The 21,785-nt window shown below is 37.9% G+C and overlaps 1 protein-coding gene across 1 annotated transcript; it reads right to left on the bottom strand.

Moving 5' to 3' along the window:
- Positions 1 to 3,364: 3,364 nt before the first annotated feature.
- Positions 3,365 to 6,063, bottom strand: LOC114260360 (uncharacterized). Its single transcript, XM_082880991.1, has 4 exons — positions 5,496 to 6,063; positions 5,076 to 5,339; positions 4,392 to 4,613; positions 3,365 to 3,990 (listed from the first exon to the last, which is right to left on the bottom strand). The coding sequence occupies exons 1-4, from the start codon at positions 6,061 to 6,063 to the stop codon at positions 3,365 to 3,367; spliced, it is 1,680 nt and encodes a 559-aa protein (XP_082737117.1).
- Positions 6,064 to 21,785: the final 15,722 nt, after the last annotated feature.

Below are 21,785 nucleotides of genomic sequence, written 5' to 3'. Positions count from 1 at the left end.
GGGAAATTGTCGCCTCGTTACATTGGGATTTTGGAAAAACTTGGTCCAGTTGCTTATAGAGTTGTTTTGCCATCGGGATTCAAGCAAATCCATAATGTGTTTCATGTGTTGATGTTGAGGGGTTATCTTTGGGATCCGTTTCATGTGATTGATTACCACCAGATAGCCCTCGATGAAAATATGGAATACGCAGAATGGCTGGGGCGAATCATTGACCGACAAGTGAAACGGTTAAGAAGCAAGTCCATCCCGATGGTGAAAGTGGAATGGAAAGAACACTATGGGATGGACGTTACATGGGAAAAAGAGGATGAAATGCGACTGCGCTATCCACATTTGTTTTCCGACGAAGGTAAAATAAGTTTGGAGGACCAAACTTCCTAAAGGGGGGAAGACTGTGATAACCCTGGTCCGTATTATGCTAATTAATCTTAATTATGATTGTGATTATGTGTTTGATATGATTTTGAGTGCCATTTATATAAATATATGTGGTTTTGAATTTCTATCTGTTCGCCATAGGAAAATCTGTTTGATTATCTGCTTTAGAATTTAAATTGAAGACCTTACCGGCCACAGAACCCGAAATTGATTATGCCATTGTGATTAGCGCAATTTTTAGAGCCTACGGTGAAATTTAGTTGAAAACTTATTCGGATCAAAATAATTAGATTCAGAGCGATTAATTTAAGCTCCATTATTTGGCCTAATCAAATTTGCTTAGGAAAGCTTATATAAAGGGCCTCATTACACTCAATTCCTTCTCTTGAATTCATTTTGGCTAAAAATCACTCTAGAGAGAGAGTGTGTGCTGGTTAGAGAGAGAGAGAGGGAGCTCAAGTTGAAGAATTAGTCAAGAAGCTTGAAGATCTTAGAGATCAATTCAAGAATTAACCATCATTTGGGTGATTAGAGCCTCTAGGTAAGCACTTGAGTGTGAATTCATGAGTATAAGTTTGTAAGTTTGTGTATTCAAGCTAGTTGGGTGATCAAGAACATAAATTGAGATTAAATTGAAGGATTGGAAGCTTTTATGTACATGCATGCAAAGAATTGCTATGAATTTGCATATTTGAGCATGAATCATGTTAAACAAGGAGAATTGGGCACCAAATCTCTCATGCATGCATAATCTACATGAGTTTCATGATTATAAGTGCCATTTGTACTAGAATTGGAGTCAAAATTGACATGCATGTTTGATTAATGGAGATATGAAAATTATATGAAGTTTGAATGCATGGGTTTCAACCATACAAGAGAAATGTTGATTAATTTGAGAGTATGAATATGGATTTTGAATAATTGGCCTCGCATTGCTTACATCCTTATGTTATATATTGTGTTTCCACGTTTTTGGACCAAAAACGTGAATGTTGGACCTTTGAATATCAAGGTTGCACTTGAAGAACAATTCTGGAAAACCCAAAAATTGGCATGTCTGCTCGAGCCGGAAAAGCGCCGCTCGAGCGTGAAATGCTAGTTCCCAGAACTTTTGCAGACATGGATGTCCGCTCGAGCAGGGAGATTCACGCTCGAGCAGGGAGCCATGTACTGTGACTTTCAGCTCGAGCGCCCGACTTCACGCTCGAGTGTGAAAATAAGGCAACCAGTACTTTTGCAGGCCATGGGGGTCCGCTCGAGCAGCGAAATCCACGCTCAGGCGAGGAGCCCTGTTTTAGAATATTTGTAAAGATGTTTGTGTTTCATTTTCCATTCTCTTTCATTTTTAAGTACTCTTAGGCATATATTAAGCATTGTAAATGAGTTAAAAGAATAAGAAAGAAGCCTAAGAGGAATGTATGAATTAAGAACTGATTGAATCGTTTGAGACCCATTATGTTCATGAAATGTGTAAGGTCAAGGACGAGAGCAAATCCACCGGCAGATCACTGTGAGTAATATCTTAGTAAAGATATTTGAAGCATGTTATTTGTCCAATTGCTTATTTCCATATCAGTCTTATAAGTTTGTTAAACAGAATTATGAACAAATATTTGTTATGCCATATGATTGGGCCAAAGGCCGTCAGACACCATTTGATATGAATATTGGGCCAAAGGCCGTTTGACATGAATGAAATGGGCCAAAGGCCATTTGACATGAATGAAATAGGCCAAAAGCCGTTTAACATGAATGATTGGGCCAAAGGCCGTCGGATATGAACGATTAGGCCAAAGGCCGCTGGACATGAATAAATGGGCCGAAGGCCGTCGGATATGAGTGAATTGGGCCCAAGGCCGTTTGATACGTTTGGATCTTAGTCGTTTGATACATTAGATTGAAACATGAATTGGGCCCAAGGCCGTTTGATGTAGCTGTTTCAAAGTTCGTTCATGTATCTCTTTTTACTTGATATTATTCACTGGGCTTTCGCTCACTCTCATTCATGTGTCTGTAGATGAGCCAAGAGACGTCCAAACCCAGCCTCAGTGAAGTGTGTGAGAAACGGTCAAAGTTTTGAAGAGTCAGCCCAAACGTCTCACGCACGAGACTTGTCTTCGCCTCTTTTGTTCTTTTTGCTATAATTTTGCTATATTGGTGAAACATTGGATCATTTTTGTATATATGCTTTGGGTTTGACTGACTTAGATGTGAATGATCCTGTATGTATAGAACTTGCGTTATTTTCCTTTTTGACGTGAGTTATTAACGAATAAATGTGAAATGTTATGATGTGCCATGTAAGCATGGCTCTATGGACAAAATTTTTAGTTGCTTCCGTTTGGCCCCCTTAACTCTGTTAGAATATATTTTATTTAGTTTGAGGCCGTAAGTAATCTCTTGATTACTAGCCGATTATGACCTTAATCCCATGGGAGCTGGTTTGGGTCATGACACATATTCTGCAATTTCCCTCTTCATATCCGGCCACCAAAAATTCTACTTCAAGTTGTGGTTACATTTTTGTGCTACCAAGATGCATCGCAAAATTGGAACTATGCGCTTCCTTCATGATTCTCTTCTTGATTTTTGGCACGTTAGGAACACACCACCTACCCTGGAATTTCAATACTGAATTTTCAGTTATAAACCCGGGCCTTGTTTTCATTTCCAGTTCATCACAAATCTTTTGTAGAAATGTATCTTCTAGTTGCCGTTGTTTAATTTCTTCCATAACTGCTGGTTGGGCTGCTATCGCTGCTACTGTTGCATTTTAATCATGTAACGCAATTCCCGCATCTGTTCTTTCCAAGTCACGTTGTAACTCCTTCTGCCTCGTGAGCAGATTTGCCAAACTCCCCGTACTCTTTCGGCTGAGGGCATCTATGACTATATTAGTTTTACCGAGGTGGTACCGAATTTGTAGATCATAATCTTTAATAAGCTCTAACCACCAACTCTGATGCATATTCAATTCTTTTTAAGTGAAAAAGTACTTTAGACTCTTATGATCGGTATAAACCTCACATCTAGCCCCATACAGATAGTGACGCCATATTTTCAAAGCAAAAACCACTGCAGCTAGCTCAAGGTCATGTGTGGGGTAGTTCCTTTCATGGGGTTTAAGTTGACGAGAGGCATATGCAATGACCCTCCTATTTTGCATAAGTACACAGCCCAAACCTTTATGAGAAGCGTCACTATAAATCTCAAATCCTTCGTTACCGGATGGTAAGGCTAGAACAGGTGTTGTAGTTAACCTTGTCTTTAGTTCCTGAAAAGCAGATTCCCATTGCTCTGACCATTCAAACAAAATACCTTTTTGGGTTAACTGAGTAAGCGGTATCACAATTTTGGAAAAGTCCTTAACAAACCGTCGGTAGTATCCGGCCAAACCCAAGAAACTAGGCACTTCTGACACATTAGTAGGCGTCGGCCAATTCACAATAGCTTCAATCTTGTGTGGATCAACGGCAATACCCTCCTTCGTCACCACATGTCCCAAAAATCCTACTTCATGTAACCAAAATTCATATTTCTTTAATTTTGCATACAGTTTCTTATCCCGAAGAGTCTGAAGAATTATCCGTAGATGATTCTCATGAGCTGCCATACTTGTTGAGTAAATGAGGATATCATCAATAAATACAACCATAAAGTCATCCAGGTAGGATTTAAAAACTCAGTTCATTAAATCCATGAAGGCCACTGGTGCATTAGTGACCCAAAATGGCATAACTAGAAATTCATAATGTCCATAACAAGTCCAGAAAGTAGTTTTCCCAATATCTTCAGCTTTAACCTTTAGTTGGTGATAACCCCCACCGCAAATCTATCTTAGAAAAGACTTGTGCACCCTGTAATTGATCAAACAGATCATCGATCCTGGGCAAAGGATATTTATTCTTTATAGTTACTTTATTGAGCTCTCTATAATCTATACACAACCGAAGGGTCCCATCTTTCTTCTTCACAAAAAGGACTGGTGCCCCTCCAAGGAGAAGTACTTGGACGAATAAATCCTTTGTCAAGGAGGTCTTGCAATTGGACCTTCAACTCTTTCACTTCAGTGGGAGATATTTTATAAGGGGTCTTAGAAATGGGCTGAGTTCCTGGCACAATATCAATTGTAAACTCGATTTCACAATCCACTAACTCTCCTGGTAACTCGTCTGGAAAAACATCCGGAAAATCCCGCACAATTGGAATTGCATCAATGCCCCCATTCACTGGTTGTTCATCCAAAATACTACACAAATACCCTTGACTACCCTTTTGTAGTAACTTACACGCCTTTATTGCAGAAATCAGATAGGGTGGGCAAACTACCCTCTAGCCCTTAAAAATAAACTCTGATTGTCCTGGGAGTTAGAAAATAACTTGCTTCGTGACACAATCTATAATCGCGTGATACTTGCTTAACCAATCCATCCCCAAAATTATGTCAAAATAGGCCATATCAAGAGGCAACAAGTTGGAATCTGCCCAAACATCCCCGATCAGAATTTCACATGCAAAATAAATAGATGCATATACTATGGACTCCCCCGTTGGTGAGGACATACACAAAACATAAGGTAGTGATTCCATTGGCCTATTTAAATGACTAGCAAATGCTTTTGATACAAAGGAATGGGTAAAGCCCAAGTCAAATAACACATAGACAGAATGACCATTAACAGAAAATGTACCTGATACCACAGCCTCGGTATTTTGCACATTTCCCGGAATTAGCGCAAACACCCTTCCTTGTTTGGCGGTATCTTTAGCGTTAGTGGGTTTCGTAGCTGCCTTTGTAGTTGGGGGAGGGGTTGATTCAGTTGAACTTGCAATGGTTTTATTCCCATTTTGTCGATTCTTTTGCAGACATTCTCTGGCCAAATGACCTGTCTTTCCACACTTGAAGCATGCCCCTGTTACTCGGTAATAAATCCCACAGTGTCTCTTTCCACAATCTGGGCAAATTGGTGCAGAGTCACAGGTAGAGGCAAAAGTACTAGAAGTTCCTGAATTCAACTTCTTACTTGGCGGTGTCACTGAGCCCCTTGAGGTTTGAATATTCTGTCTTTTCCCTCTCCATTCCGAGACCTAGCTTTGAGCGACAACATTACCTTCAGCAATCACTGCCATTTCCAACACATCAACATACGTGGGTAGTTTCAATACATTAATTTGGTCGAGAATAGCAGTCCGTAACCCACCTTCAAACTTTCTTGCCTTCTTGTAGTCCGTATTCACCATATGTGGTGTGAAATGGGCCAATTTAGCGAAACGGGCCAATTTAGCAAATTGAGCCTCATACTCTACAACAATCTTGTTCCCCTGTCTCGAGGTCTCAAACTCAGTCACCTTCTTATCTCGCATACTTTGAGGAAAATACTTGTCATAGAATAGCTCCAAAAATCTATCCCATGTTAATCCTTGATGTACAGTTCTCGTGAGCATCCACCACCTCCGTGCTTTGTTTTCGAGAGTGAAGGCAGCAAGTCGTACTCTTTGGGCTTCAGTACAAGGAAAAACCTTGAATAACTTTTCGATACCCAACACCCACGTTTCGGCTTTCATTGGCTCAATTCCTCCCTTGAACGAAGGCGGCTTCATCTTTTTGAATTCCTTCGTGAGTGTAATTATCCGATCCTCAACTTGATAATCTTGTATCCCTGGCGGTGGTACAGGCATGGGTGGTGGTGGTCGTTGTTGTTGCTACTATTGTTGCCTCAAAGTTTCTATCATCTCCATAATCATCATTTCCATTCTATCCAACCGTATGGCGGTAGTATCTTCCGAATCATCTGTTCTGGTTCTCACCATGATCTACATAACGATTAGTTATAATACATACAGAATGCACAAGTAGACATGGATCATGATCATTACCAATGTATATATATATCCATGATTATTGTATATGCACCAAAAGTCACATGCATGTGTAACTTAAGTCTTTACTAGACACTCTAAAGCTCAATGAACTCGTGCATGAGATAGCAACTCGTGCTCTGATACCAACTATCACGACCCAAACCTACCCCTGGAAATTTGGACATGACCGGCCTAACCTTAGGCCTCAATTTAGAAACATCTTAAAGTTTACTCAATAACGGGGCCTGAACGGAAGCAAAATAATAGAAGGATAAAACATTCATTGAGCTGTGTCTAAATGCCATTACTATACACATATAACATCCTACGCACCATTCACATTACTGAGTAAAAGGGAACCAACCCATCATGTTTAGTGTTGTCAACATTTACATACATATCTATTCTTCCCAGTTATAACAAAACATGCCATTAAAGGGCTTTCCAACATAAAGCAAAGAGTCACTTCGGGTGACTCAGCAAACGGGTTCAGCTACAGGCTTCTGAGTTGAACTAGGGTTGACCCGCAAGCTGGTTACCTACAAAACATTCAGAAAAGTAGAGTAAGCAAGGCTCGGTGAATGATAGTAGTACAAATAAATTAAAGGTACGAACATGGGTTAACGGTGCGTATTCACCATTCATAATTTCACTCATTTTTCCTTTTCTGAATGGCCTTGGGCCCACATAAGACAGAACGGCCTTAGGCCCAATAGAATGTAGAACAGCCTTAGGCCCATTATAATAGTAGAACGGCCTTAGGCCCAACAAAATACAAAATAGCCTCAGGCCCATCATATTAACAAAACGGCCTTGGGCCCATCGTATTAGCAAACAGAACGACCTCAAATACATATTTCACATGTCAAAGTTCAAACATATATTAGACATATCGCATATAACATAAGGTACTCACAAAAGTGAATAAGATCTTAAATAACATATATAAACACAAAACGTGAACAAAGCATAACGTTACGCTACTATCACTCACTGTGATACGGGTGAACGTTGGCCCCCTCCTGTGGATGCCCTACACATAACACATAAATCATAAGCACATCATTATTCTTAGTTCCTTTCGATTCTCAATTATTCGATTCGTTACGTTTCATGTAATTAAATACATTATAGGAACATCGAACGAACATAGCAATACATTCAAAGGGTCAAGAAGAGCAAAAGAAAGTTTCAAAATTTTCCAACTTGGGCCACACGTGCAGAAGTCCTCACCGCACGTGCAGGTAGGTGCACCACACGTGCAGGTAGCTGCACTGCACGTGCCTTTTTAGCAGTGTAGTTCGACCATTCTCTCCTGTTTTTTGCACATGCGGCTGAGAGCCCCGCACGTGCGGCCATGCCTTCCGCACGTGCGGCAATGGGCCCCGCACGTGCGGTCGTTTGCTCTATTTTGGCAGTTCGAAACCTAGACAAAACTCAATTGACCAAACCCATTACAAGGTATAAGCTAGGGCAAATTAGCTCAATATCACGGCATACTATCATAAGGAACATGAATCATAAACATAATCAATCCATACTCCTCTTAAATTTATATATATACATCTCAAATTCTTTATATTTCAACCATGCTTGGTTTATCACAATATATATCTCTATAAACATCAAGATGTATAAGTGAGCTTAAAATGTGTAGAACCAAAGAAACATAGCTCAAAACAACCTCCAAACCCAAGGATCATCTACCAAAGCAACCAAATTCCATAAGCAAGGCTTTTGTTGTAACTCTAACTTACATGAATGTAAAGATTTCCTTTCCAAATCAAATAGAGAGAGAGATTAGGATGTTCTAGTTAGATTGTACATACCTTGAACTCTAGCCTCAAACCCTATTTTAATTCTTTCAATCTTCCCCCTTGATGAGCCTCTCTTCTTCCCTCTTCTTTCTCTCTTTCTTGGGTGTTCTCTAGAATTCCCCACTCAAAATATATAAGGAGATGAGTTCATAAAGAGACTTATATAACATATAAATAAGCATTTAACTTCAGACTTGCCAAACGAGCCTTATCGAATCAAACAAAATAAATTTTCAATTCACACATGTAAGCATAACTTTGCATGTAATTTCACATTAAACACGTAATTTCTCATAGAACTAGGGACGTAAAGCATATAGGAGGGTCGGGTTATTACAATATGAGTACGTGGACTTTTACGCACCCACATATATACTACATATGATATAAATTCTTAGATAAAATGTTGTAAATTATATAGAAATGTACTTGAAATTGAATAATATTTAGAAAGAAAAATTTGAAATTTTATCTCTAATCAATGTTAGGTTGTAAATTTTTATTTTCTAACAAATGTGCATTTCTTATTCTTCAAACATTGTAAAATATTTGAGGATCCAAGTGTCTAAATTCGATACAAGTATCAAACACAAATTCCACACCCTTATCCTTGTCTTATCTGGTGGACATGGTACATTGGGGGAAACAAACGAGTCGACATAGCGTAGCTTGAGTCTACGTGTACATCCTGAAATGCTATTCACCATGTTGACCCAAACACTTCGTTTGTGCGCGTTAATCAACTATATTACTTGTATGATGTTCGATAGTAAACCCATTTGTCACAACACTCCTTACAAGTCTATATTGGTTGTCAATCATTTGTCCAATTAGGAAAATGTCATATGATTGACTTTATCCAGGGGCGTAGGTTGCTAACCATATTCCCAAGTTGCATTTGTTGATTACTAGACTTTCATCACTGATTGAACAAGATTGCTCCCAATTATCCTGAATCACCCATAATCAAACTCAAGCACTCATTGATCAATCTTGATCCCTGTTGAACATATCATATCTTTCCAATCTCTTCAAAAGTTGAAAATTCAAAGTCCATCAGGGAATTCATAGTGTCTGAAAACTTTAGAGAACATGCTCGCCTTCTTTTTTTTTATTACACATACGCCAATCTAATAGAAGAAATTATGAACCATTGATCTTGTAGCTCTTGTGACACTAGATCACATCGCTTGGACGAAGTCAATCCCAAGACAATCCATGTTTTTTGTCTTTTCAGTGAACACAGATTGAAATCCAAATAATCCTTTTGCATAGAAAATAAGATACTAGGCAACTAATACTAAATTTCCAATATCACTACATGTAGTCGTTGTCCTTTTTTCCACTAAGAGTTTTAAAATAAACTTGTGTGGTACACTACACACTACTTGTCGACAATGTAAGCCCATCAATTGAGTCCACCAAAACATGATCCTTACATTGTTTTCAGTCAAACATTACTACCTTTACATAGATTTCGACGACTTTTATTTTCTTTGTAATTGACGGCCATGATATTCTCTTTTTCTATGCAAAACCAAACTCTTTATTTATTCAAACAAGATCAAAAAAATTCATGTGCTTCGAATCTTCTCTATGACTTTGGATCCGTTACCATAACTTTGATACCACTTGTAGGGATTATTGCACATCCTGTGACGAGAGCACATCCACACACATACGAAAGAGAAAAGTACAAATAATTTATGTGATTCGCACAAACCTACCTACATCCACAAGTGTATATACCATAGAGTGTACAAACATGAGACTAGAAACTCCCAAAAATCCTACACCAATACTCAAGCCTAAAACAATCCTTGTTTCTCTATTAAAGAGCAACTAAGCCCTGGAGTGAATTTGGTTCCTTGCTCGCATATGGTATCCCCGGTATTTTTCCATCTTCCTCGCGTCTCTACAAATCCTCTCAGTCTCACAACCATATACAATTACCTTAAATTCCATACGTATAGACAAACTATAAAAAATAAAATAAAATAAAATAAAATAAAAATCATATTCTCGTACAATTATAAAACCTACAAATAATGGACTCATTGTAAATTTCGAATTCCACAACCTAATCAAAATATCTATAAAAGCCAATATTTGTATAGGTCCCACAATAAAAGACATCACAATTTGGATTTCCTTCATATCCTTTTCTTCTAAGCGATGAAACCTTCCCTTGCAAATCTAAAAAAATTATCACATGCAACAATTTAATTTGTTAACCACAATGTCACTTGCTATGATCACTCTAAAAATAGGCCCACAAGCATTAAGATAAATGTTATTTAAGACATAAGTGAAGCTCTTCTTAACACTAATTAGTTTTAAGAGAGATGATGAAACTCAATTCAACAATAAACTTTGAGATCTATATGATACCTTAGTAGCAACACCCTCCTTTGGACGCCACACTCCTCAATCATGCCCCTTCCCACTCCCAACCTTAAACTCTTCAACTATGTTGTATTTTTATGAAAGTTTCATTTGAGGGTTTTGTTAATAAGTCCTAAGGGCACTAGTTAAGAATGCATTAAATGAAGCCAACTATTTATACTAGTATAGAAATTAGAAAAAGTAATGAATGTTCGGTTGAAATTTTTTTAATTATTTTATAGTAAGACTAAAATATCCTCTCTTTTGAGTGTACTTTTTTTCTTTTTTTTCTTTTGGCAAATTACATTTGCACCCTTGCATTTCATACCAAACTCCACTTTGGTCCCTACACAGGAAATCATGACAGTCAACCCCTGCACTTCTGGTCAAGTGTTAATGTTTCCCTACTCCACTGTGTAAGTTTTTAAGTGAAGTCAGTAATGTGACAAGCACATAACTATGAAATGAGGACAAAGAAGGAAAATCACCCCAATTTTCCTTTCCTCCTTTACATTTAGTCTTGAAATTTGTATCAAATTATAATTGTAATAAACTAAAACAAAACATAAATTGTGAACAATTAAAGAGATGAACTAGGATTTTGCCGAAATTAGAATCACAAAGCTCTTTTTTTCACAATAACACAGTCTTTAGTCTATATCTATTCCTTTCTCTTCAACATATGAACATATATATATATATATATATATATATTGTATTACATGTCTCTCACATGTTTATCACGTGGAACAAAGTATGTATTGGTGGAAAATGGTAATGATTTTTTTCACTTACCCTCATTTCGTACTCACATGCTTGTTATATGACTGGATTCTATTAAAGACTTAAATAATATAATAACAAAAGAGGGACATTGACACTTGTGTAGGAACTAAAGTGGAATTTGACCAGAAATGTAAGGGCCAAAGTGGGATTTGACCAAAAGTAAAGCATGTTGACTGTCACCATTTTATGTGTAGGAACCAAAGTGGAATTTCGTACAAAATGCAAGGGTGTAAAGTGTAATTTACTCCTTTTTTTTAACATTTTAAGTTCATTTTTTGACTACACAATTTTAAAAAGTATAAAAACTGAATCAATTTTTTTTATACTAAAAATGAAAATAAACCAAATCAAAAAAATAAAATAAAATAAATGCTTATAAAAATTAAATTATTTTTTTCTTTTATAAACCCTTTCCAAAAAACATAATAATAATAATAATAATAATAATAATAATAATAATAATAATAATAATAATAATAATAATAATAATAATAGACAATTTGAAAAGTAAAAAAATAAATAAATAAATTTGAGTAAATTTTTTTTAAAAAAAACAAAATCACTAAAGATGAAAATAAATGTCTTCCATTTAAAAGTTTGACCAACTCAAACATTGATTTTCCATTTTTCTTTTTTTAAATGTACCTATTTAAAACATGATTTTTAACCATACATTTTGTGGTTAGAAAATATTTGAATAAAATAATGCATAATATTTCTATAAAAATGTGTAATACTACTACAAAATGCGTAATTTTATTTTTGAATAAAAAATTGTTGTAGCTCCTACTAAAAAAACATGTAATATTTATCATAAAAATACATAACAGGTGCATATGATATACCCTTACGTTGTGTTTGGTTGGGAGATTTGGGAAGAGATTTGAAAAAAAAAAAAGTAAGTGAAATGTGAATAAAATATACTAATATTTTACCTAATTTCACACACACTCACTACAAAAAAAATTGTTTTTTGCGACGGCAAAACGCCGTCGCAAATAATCCCAACGCCGTCTCAAAAGCTATTTGCGACGGTATTTTTTCTTTTTGCGACGACAAGTGGGGGTCGCAACAAGGGGGGTTGCAAAAGACCTTTAGCGACGGCACTTGCCGTCGCCATTGTTTTTGCGACGGGAATATCTCTTTTTTGCGACGGCAAATTTCTGTCGCTGATTATGGATGAAGATCGGGCTTTTTTGCGACGGCACAAGCTTCCGTTGCTAAAATAGATATTTGCGACGGCAAAATTCCGTCGCAAAAAATGTCGTCGCAAAAATGTTAGCGTTAATGACTATTGGCGACGGCAAGTGCACCGTCGCTAAAGCCTTGTTTCTCAAATAAATTAGACACCTTATGCGATGGTAAGGCTGCCGTCGCAAAAAGCCTGGCAGGTTTTTTTTTTTTTTTTTTTTTTTGCGACGGGGTGTTCTGCCGTCTCAAAAAAAATTAAAAAAAAAAAAACCCCTGCTTTACAATTATTTAAAATATAAAAATAACCTATAATGTTGGCAATGATATAATAATATAAATACATAAATAAAATAACTAATGTTGGCAAGTGAAAAATAGCTAAAAAAAATCAAAAAATTACATAATAATATAAATCCATACATAAACAAAAGTTGGTAAATGATAAAAATTCCTAATGTTGGTCACATAATACATACATAATGCTGGTCACAAATTTAAATAACATAAATCAAAATCAAAACCAAAAGTTTTCGTCTTGATTCTTTCGTGAGTTACAAAAACAGAAGTTGGTCATAATCTTTACGCGCCCACATTCCACACGAAGCAAACTGCTACTCAGGAAATATTTGAAAAAAACAAAATAAAAATAATTAATAACAATATAATGGTGTTAATATTTTAATTACAGAAAATATATAAAAAACTTAACTACCATATAATAGGAAAGATAGTTTAGTAAATAATTTTGACTAGAGGAACTAGTTTTCCCAAAGTGAAATCCGACTCTAACTCCCAAACCGGGAACCCGATTCGAGTCCCGTCTTCTCCCACAAGCCTCTCGTGCCTAGGCGGTCGTGTGTGCCAAATTTCGTGCTAAACCGACGCCATTTGGTGATTTTGGGGCATTAACTCCTCGAATTCAAGTTTCTTAAGGAACTAGTTTGCCGAAAGTGAAATCCGGCTCCAACTCCCAAACCGGGAACCCGATTCGAGCCCTGTCTTCTCCCACAAGTCTCCCATGCCTAGGCGGTCGTGTGTGCCAAGTTTCGTGCTAAACCGACGCCGTTTGGTTATTTTCGGGCGTTAACTCCTCGAATTCAAGTTTCTTAAGGAACTAGTTTGCCTAAAGTGAAATCCGGCTCTAACTCCCAAACCGGGAACCCGATTCGAGCCCCGTCTTCTCCCACAAGTCTCCCGTGCCTAGGCGGTCGTGTGTGCCAAGTTTCGTGCTAAACCGACGCCGTTTGGTGATTTTGGGGCGTTAACTCCTCGAATTCAAGTGTCTTAAGGAACTAGTTCGCCGAAAGTGAAATCCGGCTCTAACTCCCAAATCGGGAACTCGATTTGAGCCCCGTCTTCTCCCACAAGTCTCTCGTGCCTAGGCGGTTGGGTGTGCCAAGTTTCGTGCTAAACTGACGCCGTTTGGTGATTTTGGGCCGTTAACTCCTCGAATTCAAGTTTCTTAAGGAACTAGTTTGCCTAAAGTGAAATCCGGCTCTAACTCCCAAACCGGGAACCCGATTCGAGCCCCGTCTTCTCCCACAAGTCTCCCGTGCCTAGGCGGTCGCGTGTACCAAGTTTCGTGCTAAACCGACGCCGTTTGGTGATTTTGGGACGTTAACTCCTCAAATTCAAGTGTCTTACGGAACTAGTTTGCCGAAAGTGAAATCCGGCTCTAACTCCCAAACCGGGAACCCGATTCGAGCCCCGTCTTCTCCCACAAGTCTCTCGTGCCTAGGCGGTCGTGTGTGCCAAGTTTCGTGCTAAACTGACGCTGTTTGGTGATTTTGGAGCGTTAACTCCTCGAATTCAAGTTTCTTAAGGAACTAGTTTGCCTAAAGTGAAATCCGGCTCTAACTCCCAAACCGGGAACCCGATTCGAGCCCCGTCTTCTCCCACAAGTCTTCCGTGCCTAGGCGGTCGTGTGTGCCAAGTTTCGTGCTAAACCGACGCCGTTTGGTGATTTTGGGGCGTTAACTCCTCGAATTCAAGTGTCTTAAGGAACTAGTTTGCCGAAAGTGAAATCCGGCTCTAACTCCCAAACCGGGAACCCAATTTGAGCCCCGTCTTCTCCCACAAGTCTCTCATGTCTAGGCGGTTGTCTGTGCCAAGTTTCATGCTAAACCGACGCCGTTTGGTGATTTTGGTGCGTTAACTCCTCGAATTCAAGTTTCTTAATGAACTAGTTTGCCCAAAGTGAAATCCGGCTCCAACTCCCAAACCGGGAACCCGATTCGAGCCCCGTCTTCTCCCACAAGTCTCCCGTGCCTAGGGGGTTGGGTGTGCCAAGTTTCGTGCTAAACCGACGCCGTTTGGTGATTTTGGAGCGTTAACTCCTCGAATTCAAGTTTCTTAAGGAACTAGTTTGCCGAAAGCGAAATCTGGCTCTAACTCCCAAACCGGGAACCCGATTCGAGCCCCGTCTTCTCCCACAAGTCTCTCGTGCCTAGGCGGTCGTGTGTGCCAAGTTTCGTGCTAAACTGACGCCGTTTGGTGATTTTGGGGCGTTAACTCCTCAAATTCAAGTTTCTTAAGGAACTAGTTTGCCTAAAGTGAAATCCGACTCTAACTCCCAAACCCGGAACCCGATTTGAGCCCCGTCTTCTCCCACAAGTCTCCCGTGCCTAGGCGGTCGTGTGTGCCAAGTTTCGTGCTAAACCGACGCCGTTTGGTGATTTTGGGGCGTTAACTCCTCGAATTCAAGTGTCTTAAGGAACTAGTTTGCCGAAAGGGAAATCCGGCTCTAACTCCCAAACCGGGAACCCAATTCGAGCCCCGTCTTCTCCCACAAGTCTCTCATGCCTAGGCGGTCGTCTGTGCCAAGTTTCATGCTAAACCGACGCCGTTTGGTGATTTTGGTGCGTTAACTCCTCGAATTCAAGTTTCTTAATGAACTAGTTTGCCTAAAGTGAAATCCGGCTCCAACTCCCAAACCGGGAACCCGATTCGAGCCCCGTCTTCTCCCACAAGTCTCCCGTGCCTAGGCGGTTGGGTGTGCCAAGTTTCGTGCTAAACCGACGCCGTTTGGTGATTTTGGAGCGTTAACTCCTCGAATTCAAGTTTCTTAAAGAACTAGTTTGCCGAAAGCGAAATCTGGCTCTAACTCCCAAACCGGGAACCCGATTCGAGTCCCGTCTTCTCCCACAAGTCTCTCGTGCTTAGGCGGTCGTGTGTGCCAAGTTTTATGCTAAACTGACGCCGTTTGGTGATTTTGGGGCGTTAACTCCTCAAATTCAAGTTTCTTAAGGAACTAGTTTGCCTAAAGTGAAATCCGGCTCTAACTCCCAAACCGGGAACCCGATTCGAGCCCCGTCTTCTCCCACAAGTCTCCCTTGCCTAGGCGGTCGTGTGTGCCAAGTTTTGTGCTAAACCGACGTCGTTTGGTGATTTTGGGGCGTTAACTCCTCGAATTCAAGTGTCTTAAGGAACTAGTTTGCCGAAAGTGAAATCTGGCTCTAACTCCCAAACCGGGAACCCGATTCGAGCCCCGTCTTCTCCCACAAGTCTCTCGTACGTAGGCGGTCGTGTGTGCCAAGTTTCGTGCTAAACCGATGCCGTTTGGTGATTTTGGGGCGTTAACTCCTCGAATTCAAGTTTCTTAAGGAACTAGTTTGCCCAAAGTGAAATCCGGCTCCAACTCCCAAACCGGGAACCCGATTCGAGCCCCGTCTTCTCCCACAAGTCTCCCGTGCCAAGGCGGTCGTGTGTGCCAAGTTTCGTGCTAAACCGACGCCGTTTGGTGATTTTGGTGCGTTAACTCCTCGAATTCAAGTTTCTTAAGGAACTAGTTTGCCGAAAGCGAAATCCGACTCTAACTCCCAAACCGGGAACCCGATTCGAGCCCCGTCTTCTCCCACAAGTCTCTCGTGCCTAGGCGGTCGTGTGTGCCAAGTTTCGTGCTAAACTGACGCCGTTTGGTGATTTTGAGGCGTTAACTCCTCGAATTCAAGTTTCTTAAGGAACTAGTTTGCCTAAAGTGAAATCCGGCAATCATTACTAAAGTCAATATTCCGACGGTCAAAATCTTTCCATGCAAGGGAGTCAGCAGGATGCCTGAAGACACCATCATCAGTTTGTTCCTCTGCATGCCATCTCATTAACTTGGCCGTCTTGGATGACATAAACAACCTCTGCAACCTTGGCTTTAAAGGAAAATACCTCATCTGTTTTGCAGCTATTCGTTTGCCACCTTTGTTAGGACCATTTGAACCACCATCACCATTTGATTTCCATCTACAACTGTTGCGTATGACACATTTATCAACATTGGCGTCCTCGTTTCGAAACAGCATGCAACTGTTGGGACATGCATCCCACGTCTCATACGTGAAGCCCAAATCTGTTGTGACCTTTTGAGCTTTATAATATGAGTCCGAGAGTTTCACACCCAACGGGAACACCTCATTCAATAACTCAAGCAGTATGTCAACAGACTTGTCTATCCACTGATTAATTACCTTCAAATGTAAAATTCGAACAATGAATGACAAAGATGTGAACTTCTGACAACCCGGATACAATTCACTTTGTGCATCTTGAAGAAGTTTGAAATACTTTGCAGTCTCTGCATTTGGACCGAGCTGGGGTTCAAATGCATGGGGATCAGGCCCCTGTGCTTCATTACCCTCAACACTTGTACCGGCATGTGGATTTCCCATAGCCCCTTGTATCATTCCAATCATATCATCCCCAATGTCTAAATTAGCTAATGTTTCATTCTCTCGATTACCATGCAAAGATACATAAGATTCCCCATGATTAATCCAATGTTTGTATTTTTAAAAAAAACCATTCAAAATCATATGCTCCCGTACACCCTCTCGTACAAAATAGTATCGATTCTCGCACTTCCTACACGGACAACTGATCATCGAACCTTCAACCCTATTGGTGTAGGCAAACAAAAGGAATTCATCAATCCCATTAATGTATTCGCTCGACATCCTATTTGGCAAATCAATCCAACTCTTATCCATCATCTGTACACATCCACAAAAATATCTCATCAAAGTAACTCTAAATATAATACCTTTAACTCAAACCTATTCAAAAAAATACTCAAAACTCATCTATTTAAGTTTGTCGAAAAAATACTCAAAACTCGTCTATGCTCTTTAACTCAAACCTATTCAAAATTAAATTCTACTCTTTTTTTTTTTATTACCCAAAATCAAGAGATCCTTTTAGCAAACTCAAACCTATACCACACCTTTTTAAAAAAAAACTCAGGTAAAATTTTAAATTAGTTACTAAAGTGCTTCATAAGAAATGAAATTTTTAGTCAAAGCATAAAATTTTTGAGGTTACTATTTCAGTGCTTCATATCAAATGAATTTTTCACAGTAGAGATTATATTTTTCACAGTACGCATATGCAAGCTACATACACCTTAGCTCCCACTCCTGAAATGATTATGAATTGGAATATGCAGTGTCCAAGACACATATGCAAGCTACATACACCTTGTGGTTGAAAGAAAATGCCACCTTAGCTCCCACTCCTGATAATCCTGTTTTTGTTTTCTTTCTTTAAGTTACTGCTTCTAACAACTAAACAAATGCAGCAACTGAATTCCACTTAATTAAACAGTAGATGCATTTATAACACAAGCAGTTGAACACATTTGCTTCTGCATGGATAAAAGATGCTTTCATCATCATTAATCACTTATTTGAAAAATAATTTTATCAGTAATACCATGATGCAACATTTAAGATAGACAGTGTGGTTAACAAAAGGTAAAAGATTTAATTAAAATCTACAGACCCACACACATTGTGCAGTAGTGGACAGATTTTTTTTTTTTCCTTTTTTTGTTCTTTCTTTCTTTTTCTTTTCTTTTTTTTTTTTTTTGGAGGGGGCCGTTGTGCAGAAAAAATCACAATTATTCAAACAGAGGTTGGTTCAAACTTAAATGGAGTCAACAATTTTCTTATACCTCACCAGAAAATTACTAAATCTAAGAAACCACAATGAATGGCACTACATCACTCTGGCTGCATCAAAATTCTTATCCCAAATGTGAAGAACTCTCAAATGCCTTTGTTCTCAATGTTGCACCATTTGATTAAACTAGAATTATCTAGTCCCGTAATGAAATCAACTATATGTGTAAGCATCAATGACTATATATTTACATATACATTCCAATTTTTGCCCTTAATAACGCGCCATTGTTACCTTTCATTGTAATAACAATAAATGATATTTACATTAGTTCTATCATTATTTACATTCTCTGTATCTGCACAGCTATATATTATGCACATATTATGTGAGAAGCTGCTTCACGTGATTAGAGGGAGAGAGAGAGAGAGAAAGAGAGAGAGCATACGCTGTCGTCGCTTGTCCAGAGAAGCTGCTTCACGTGATTACCGGCCCTCGCTGTCGTCGTCGCCGCACCACCGCACCACCGCTACCTTGGTCGCCGTTTGTCGCTTGTCCAGAGGGGGAAAAAGTTCGCCATTCGTTGTTTGGGGATTTCGACCATTTAGGGATTTCGACCACAGCCGTTCGTCGTTTGGGGATTTCGACCATTTAGGGATTTCGACCCAAATGTGACCGCGAAGATGAAAGGGAAGAGCGGCAAATTTTTGTTCACTTTTTGCGACGGTAAATTTTTCCCCGTCGCAAGTGATAACTTGTTAGAGCTAACGACGCCGTTTTAATAAGCTTTTTTGGCGACGGACATTTTGCCGTCGCAAATGAACCACTAATTTGCGACAGCCAACTCATGCCGTCTCAACAATTTTTTTTTTTGCAACAGCAACAAACGCCGTCGCTAATACCTCCGTATTTTTATCCCTATCAGTGTAGTTTATTGCCGACGGTAAAATGCCGTCGCTAAAGATCTTATTTGCGACGTTATAAAACGCCGTCGCTAAAAATCATTTTTTGCGACGGTAATCGCGCCTTCGCAAAAACTTTCGTGTTTTTTACTCCCTTTTCTTGTAGTGACTTTCCATTTTTCTTTCCAAATCTTCCAACTAAACACAGTATTAAAGGGGTGTGTACCCAAGGCCGGCTTGGGGCATAAGCCCACAAAACAATCTCTTTAGGGCCCCAAAAATAGAATAAATTTAGGGTCCCAAAATTTCCAACTCTTATATATGATTCAAAATTAAAAGGGCATTCTATTTGAACCCAAAAAATCTCTCAGTATACCCAATTTAAATTTATAAATTCTAATTCCTATTATATTCTAATATGAATTTACCAATAAGGGCAACACATATTAAACCCTAAAATAAATTTTTTTTCCCCCTTATGGTACACCTTAATCCATTATTCCTATTCAAATTTCTACATCTTCTTCCCCAAAAGATTAAAGTTATTTTGCCTTCTTCTTCTTTTTTTTCTTCTTTCTCAATATAAAACTCTAATCCACCCTATCAAAAATCACCATTATCATTAATATTATTATTTTTTATTATTTTGAAACCCTAAACCCTATAAAAAAGTTTGAACAATCAAATAATGAATGAAAGTGATTAATCAAGATAATTTTTTGAAGGAACCCATCAAAGAGGAGGTAAGCATTCATATAAAAATCAAAATATAATTATTAATTTATGTATTTTTTCACATGTCCCATTACGATGTTAAATCTTTCAATTTTCAGAATCATATAAATAGCATTACAGCTTTTAATAAAAAATTCTTTGAGATAATCTTTGAACCCAATGATCATATTAGTATCCTTCACACAAAAAACGAGCTATATCCTACGACACTTTTTAATTTTTTAAAAAAAAAATTATGTCCTTTTACTCTTTCTTTCTATTGAACTTTATGTTTGTTCTGAAAATAATAATAATAATAATAATAATTATTGTTTCTATTATTTTCTTCTTGCCTATTTTTTATGCACATACACTCAAATTGTGAAAAAATATAGAAACAAATTCAATAAAAGAGGTAAGTCAAGCAAGGTGGTAGAGTATTTTTCCCATTCAAGCATTTTGTCAAACACATAGTAATCAACAAATTAGAATAGCAAACCAGCAATAGAATTGTCAAACACATAGTAATCAACAAATTGTTATAGCAAAATAGCAAGAGAAGAAAGAGATACAAAAAAAACAGAGGCAAGGAGATGAAACGTGTCAATAGTGACTCTGATTATAGAATCTTTCGCCGGTGCCTCCTGTGTATCAATTTATAAGATTTTTCAAATACTTTTTTTAATTTGATTATTATTTGTCATTTGAGTTTATTAAGGGTAACTTAGGAAAAATTATAAGGTGTGTACTTAGAGTAATATAAAATTTTAAATAATTAAAAAGGATATATTTCAAAATAAGAAGTACTAAATGATTGTTTTTGGGGTAAATAGAATCCCGAAATTGAAATACCCACCCAAAGTCCAAATTAAAGGCAAAGGGCCCAAAATAAGAAATTAGGGAAATAAAGGAAGGCCCACTGTCAACTCACATTTATGCTAATCTTATCCTTACAAAAAAAAAAAAAAAGGAATTGTAAACTTGATCCTTCACAGATTTTTTAACCATAAATAAAATGTATTTAAGTTTTAAATTGATATTTTTTATTTGAGAGTTGTGATTTTTTTTGATTTTGTTTATTGATCTTGTTTGTAATTTCAAATTTCACTAGATTTCATCCTGATAACGAATGTGAAGGGTTTTTTTTTTTTTTTTTTAATTGTGTAAACTGAGTTTTGCTAAATAATGAGGCAACAAAATTTGACTTTCTTTTTCAAATTTTTGTTATGATTTCTCGAGATTTTAGACTATGTAACTAAACTTTATTAATTATATTTAACAAATTTTGTGGATGCTAGGGGAAAAATTTGTGAGTACTTACTATTTCATTAATAAATATATATTTTTTTAAATTTTATTTTGTGTGTGTGGGTGTGAGGTATAAGGGCCCAAGTTGAAGCTCATTTTGGGCCCCCAAATGTTGAAAATCGACTATGTGTCTACTATAGTGTTTTTCATTTTAGTGGGTGAGAAAAATGTGTAAAGAATGTGATATGTTATCATATCACAATAAAATCCACCGCACAGGTGAAAGAAGTTGATTTGTTAGGATTCATTTTAGTAAAAAAATATATTAACGCTGTGTTTGGTTGGGAGATTTAAGGAGGGATTTGGAAGGAGAAAGGGAAAAGTTAGGTGAAATGTAAATAAAATATACCTATATTTTACCTAGTTTCACACCCCTTTTCCCTTTCTATTTCCAAATCCCTTTCCAAATCTCCCAACCAAACATAGCATAAGTGTAGCAGCGATATTATTTTACCTGACGTTATCAACCGATAAAAATTGCAATTAAAATTAGATACAAGTCTTATCTTTACTAACCAAATCACGTGATTCTCACTACAAAATGAGATTA

The sequence above is a fragment of the Camellia sinensis genome, chromosome 7, assembly GCF_055761805.1.
Source record: "Camellia sinensis isolate YWXY chromosome 7, ASM5576180v1, whole genome shotgun sequence".
Taxonomy (NCBI): domain Eukaryota; kingdom Viridiplantae; phylum Streptophyta; class Magnoliopsida; order Ericales; family Theaceae; genus Camellia; species Camellia sinensis.
This window is presented reverse-complemented; position numbering and strand designations above follow the sequence as displayed.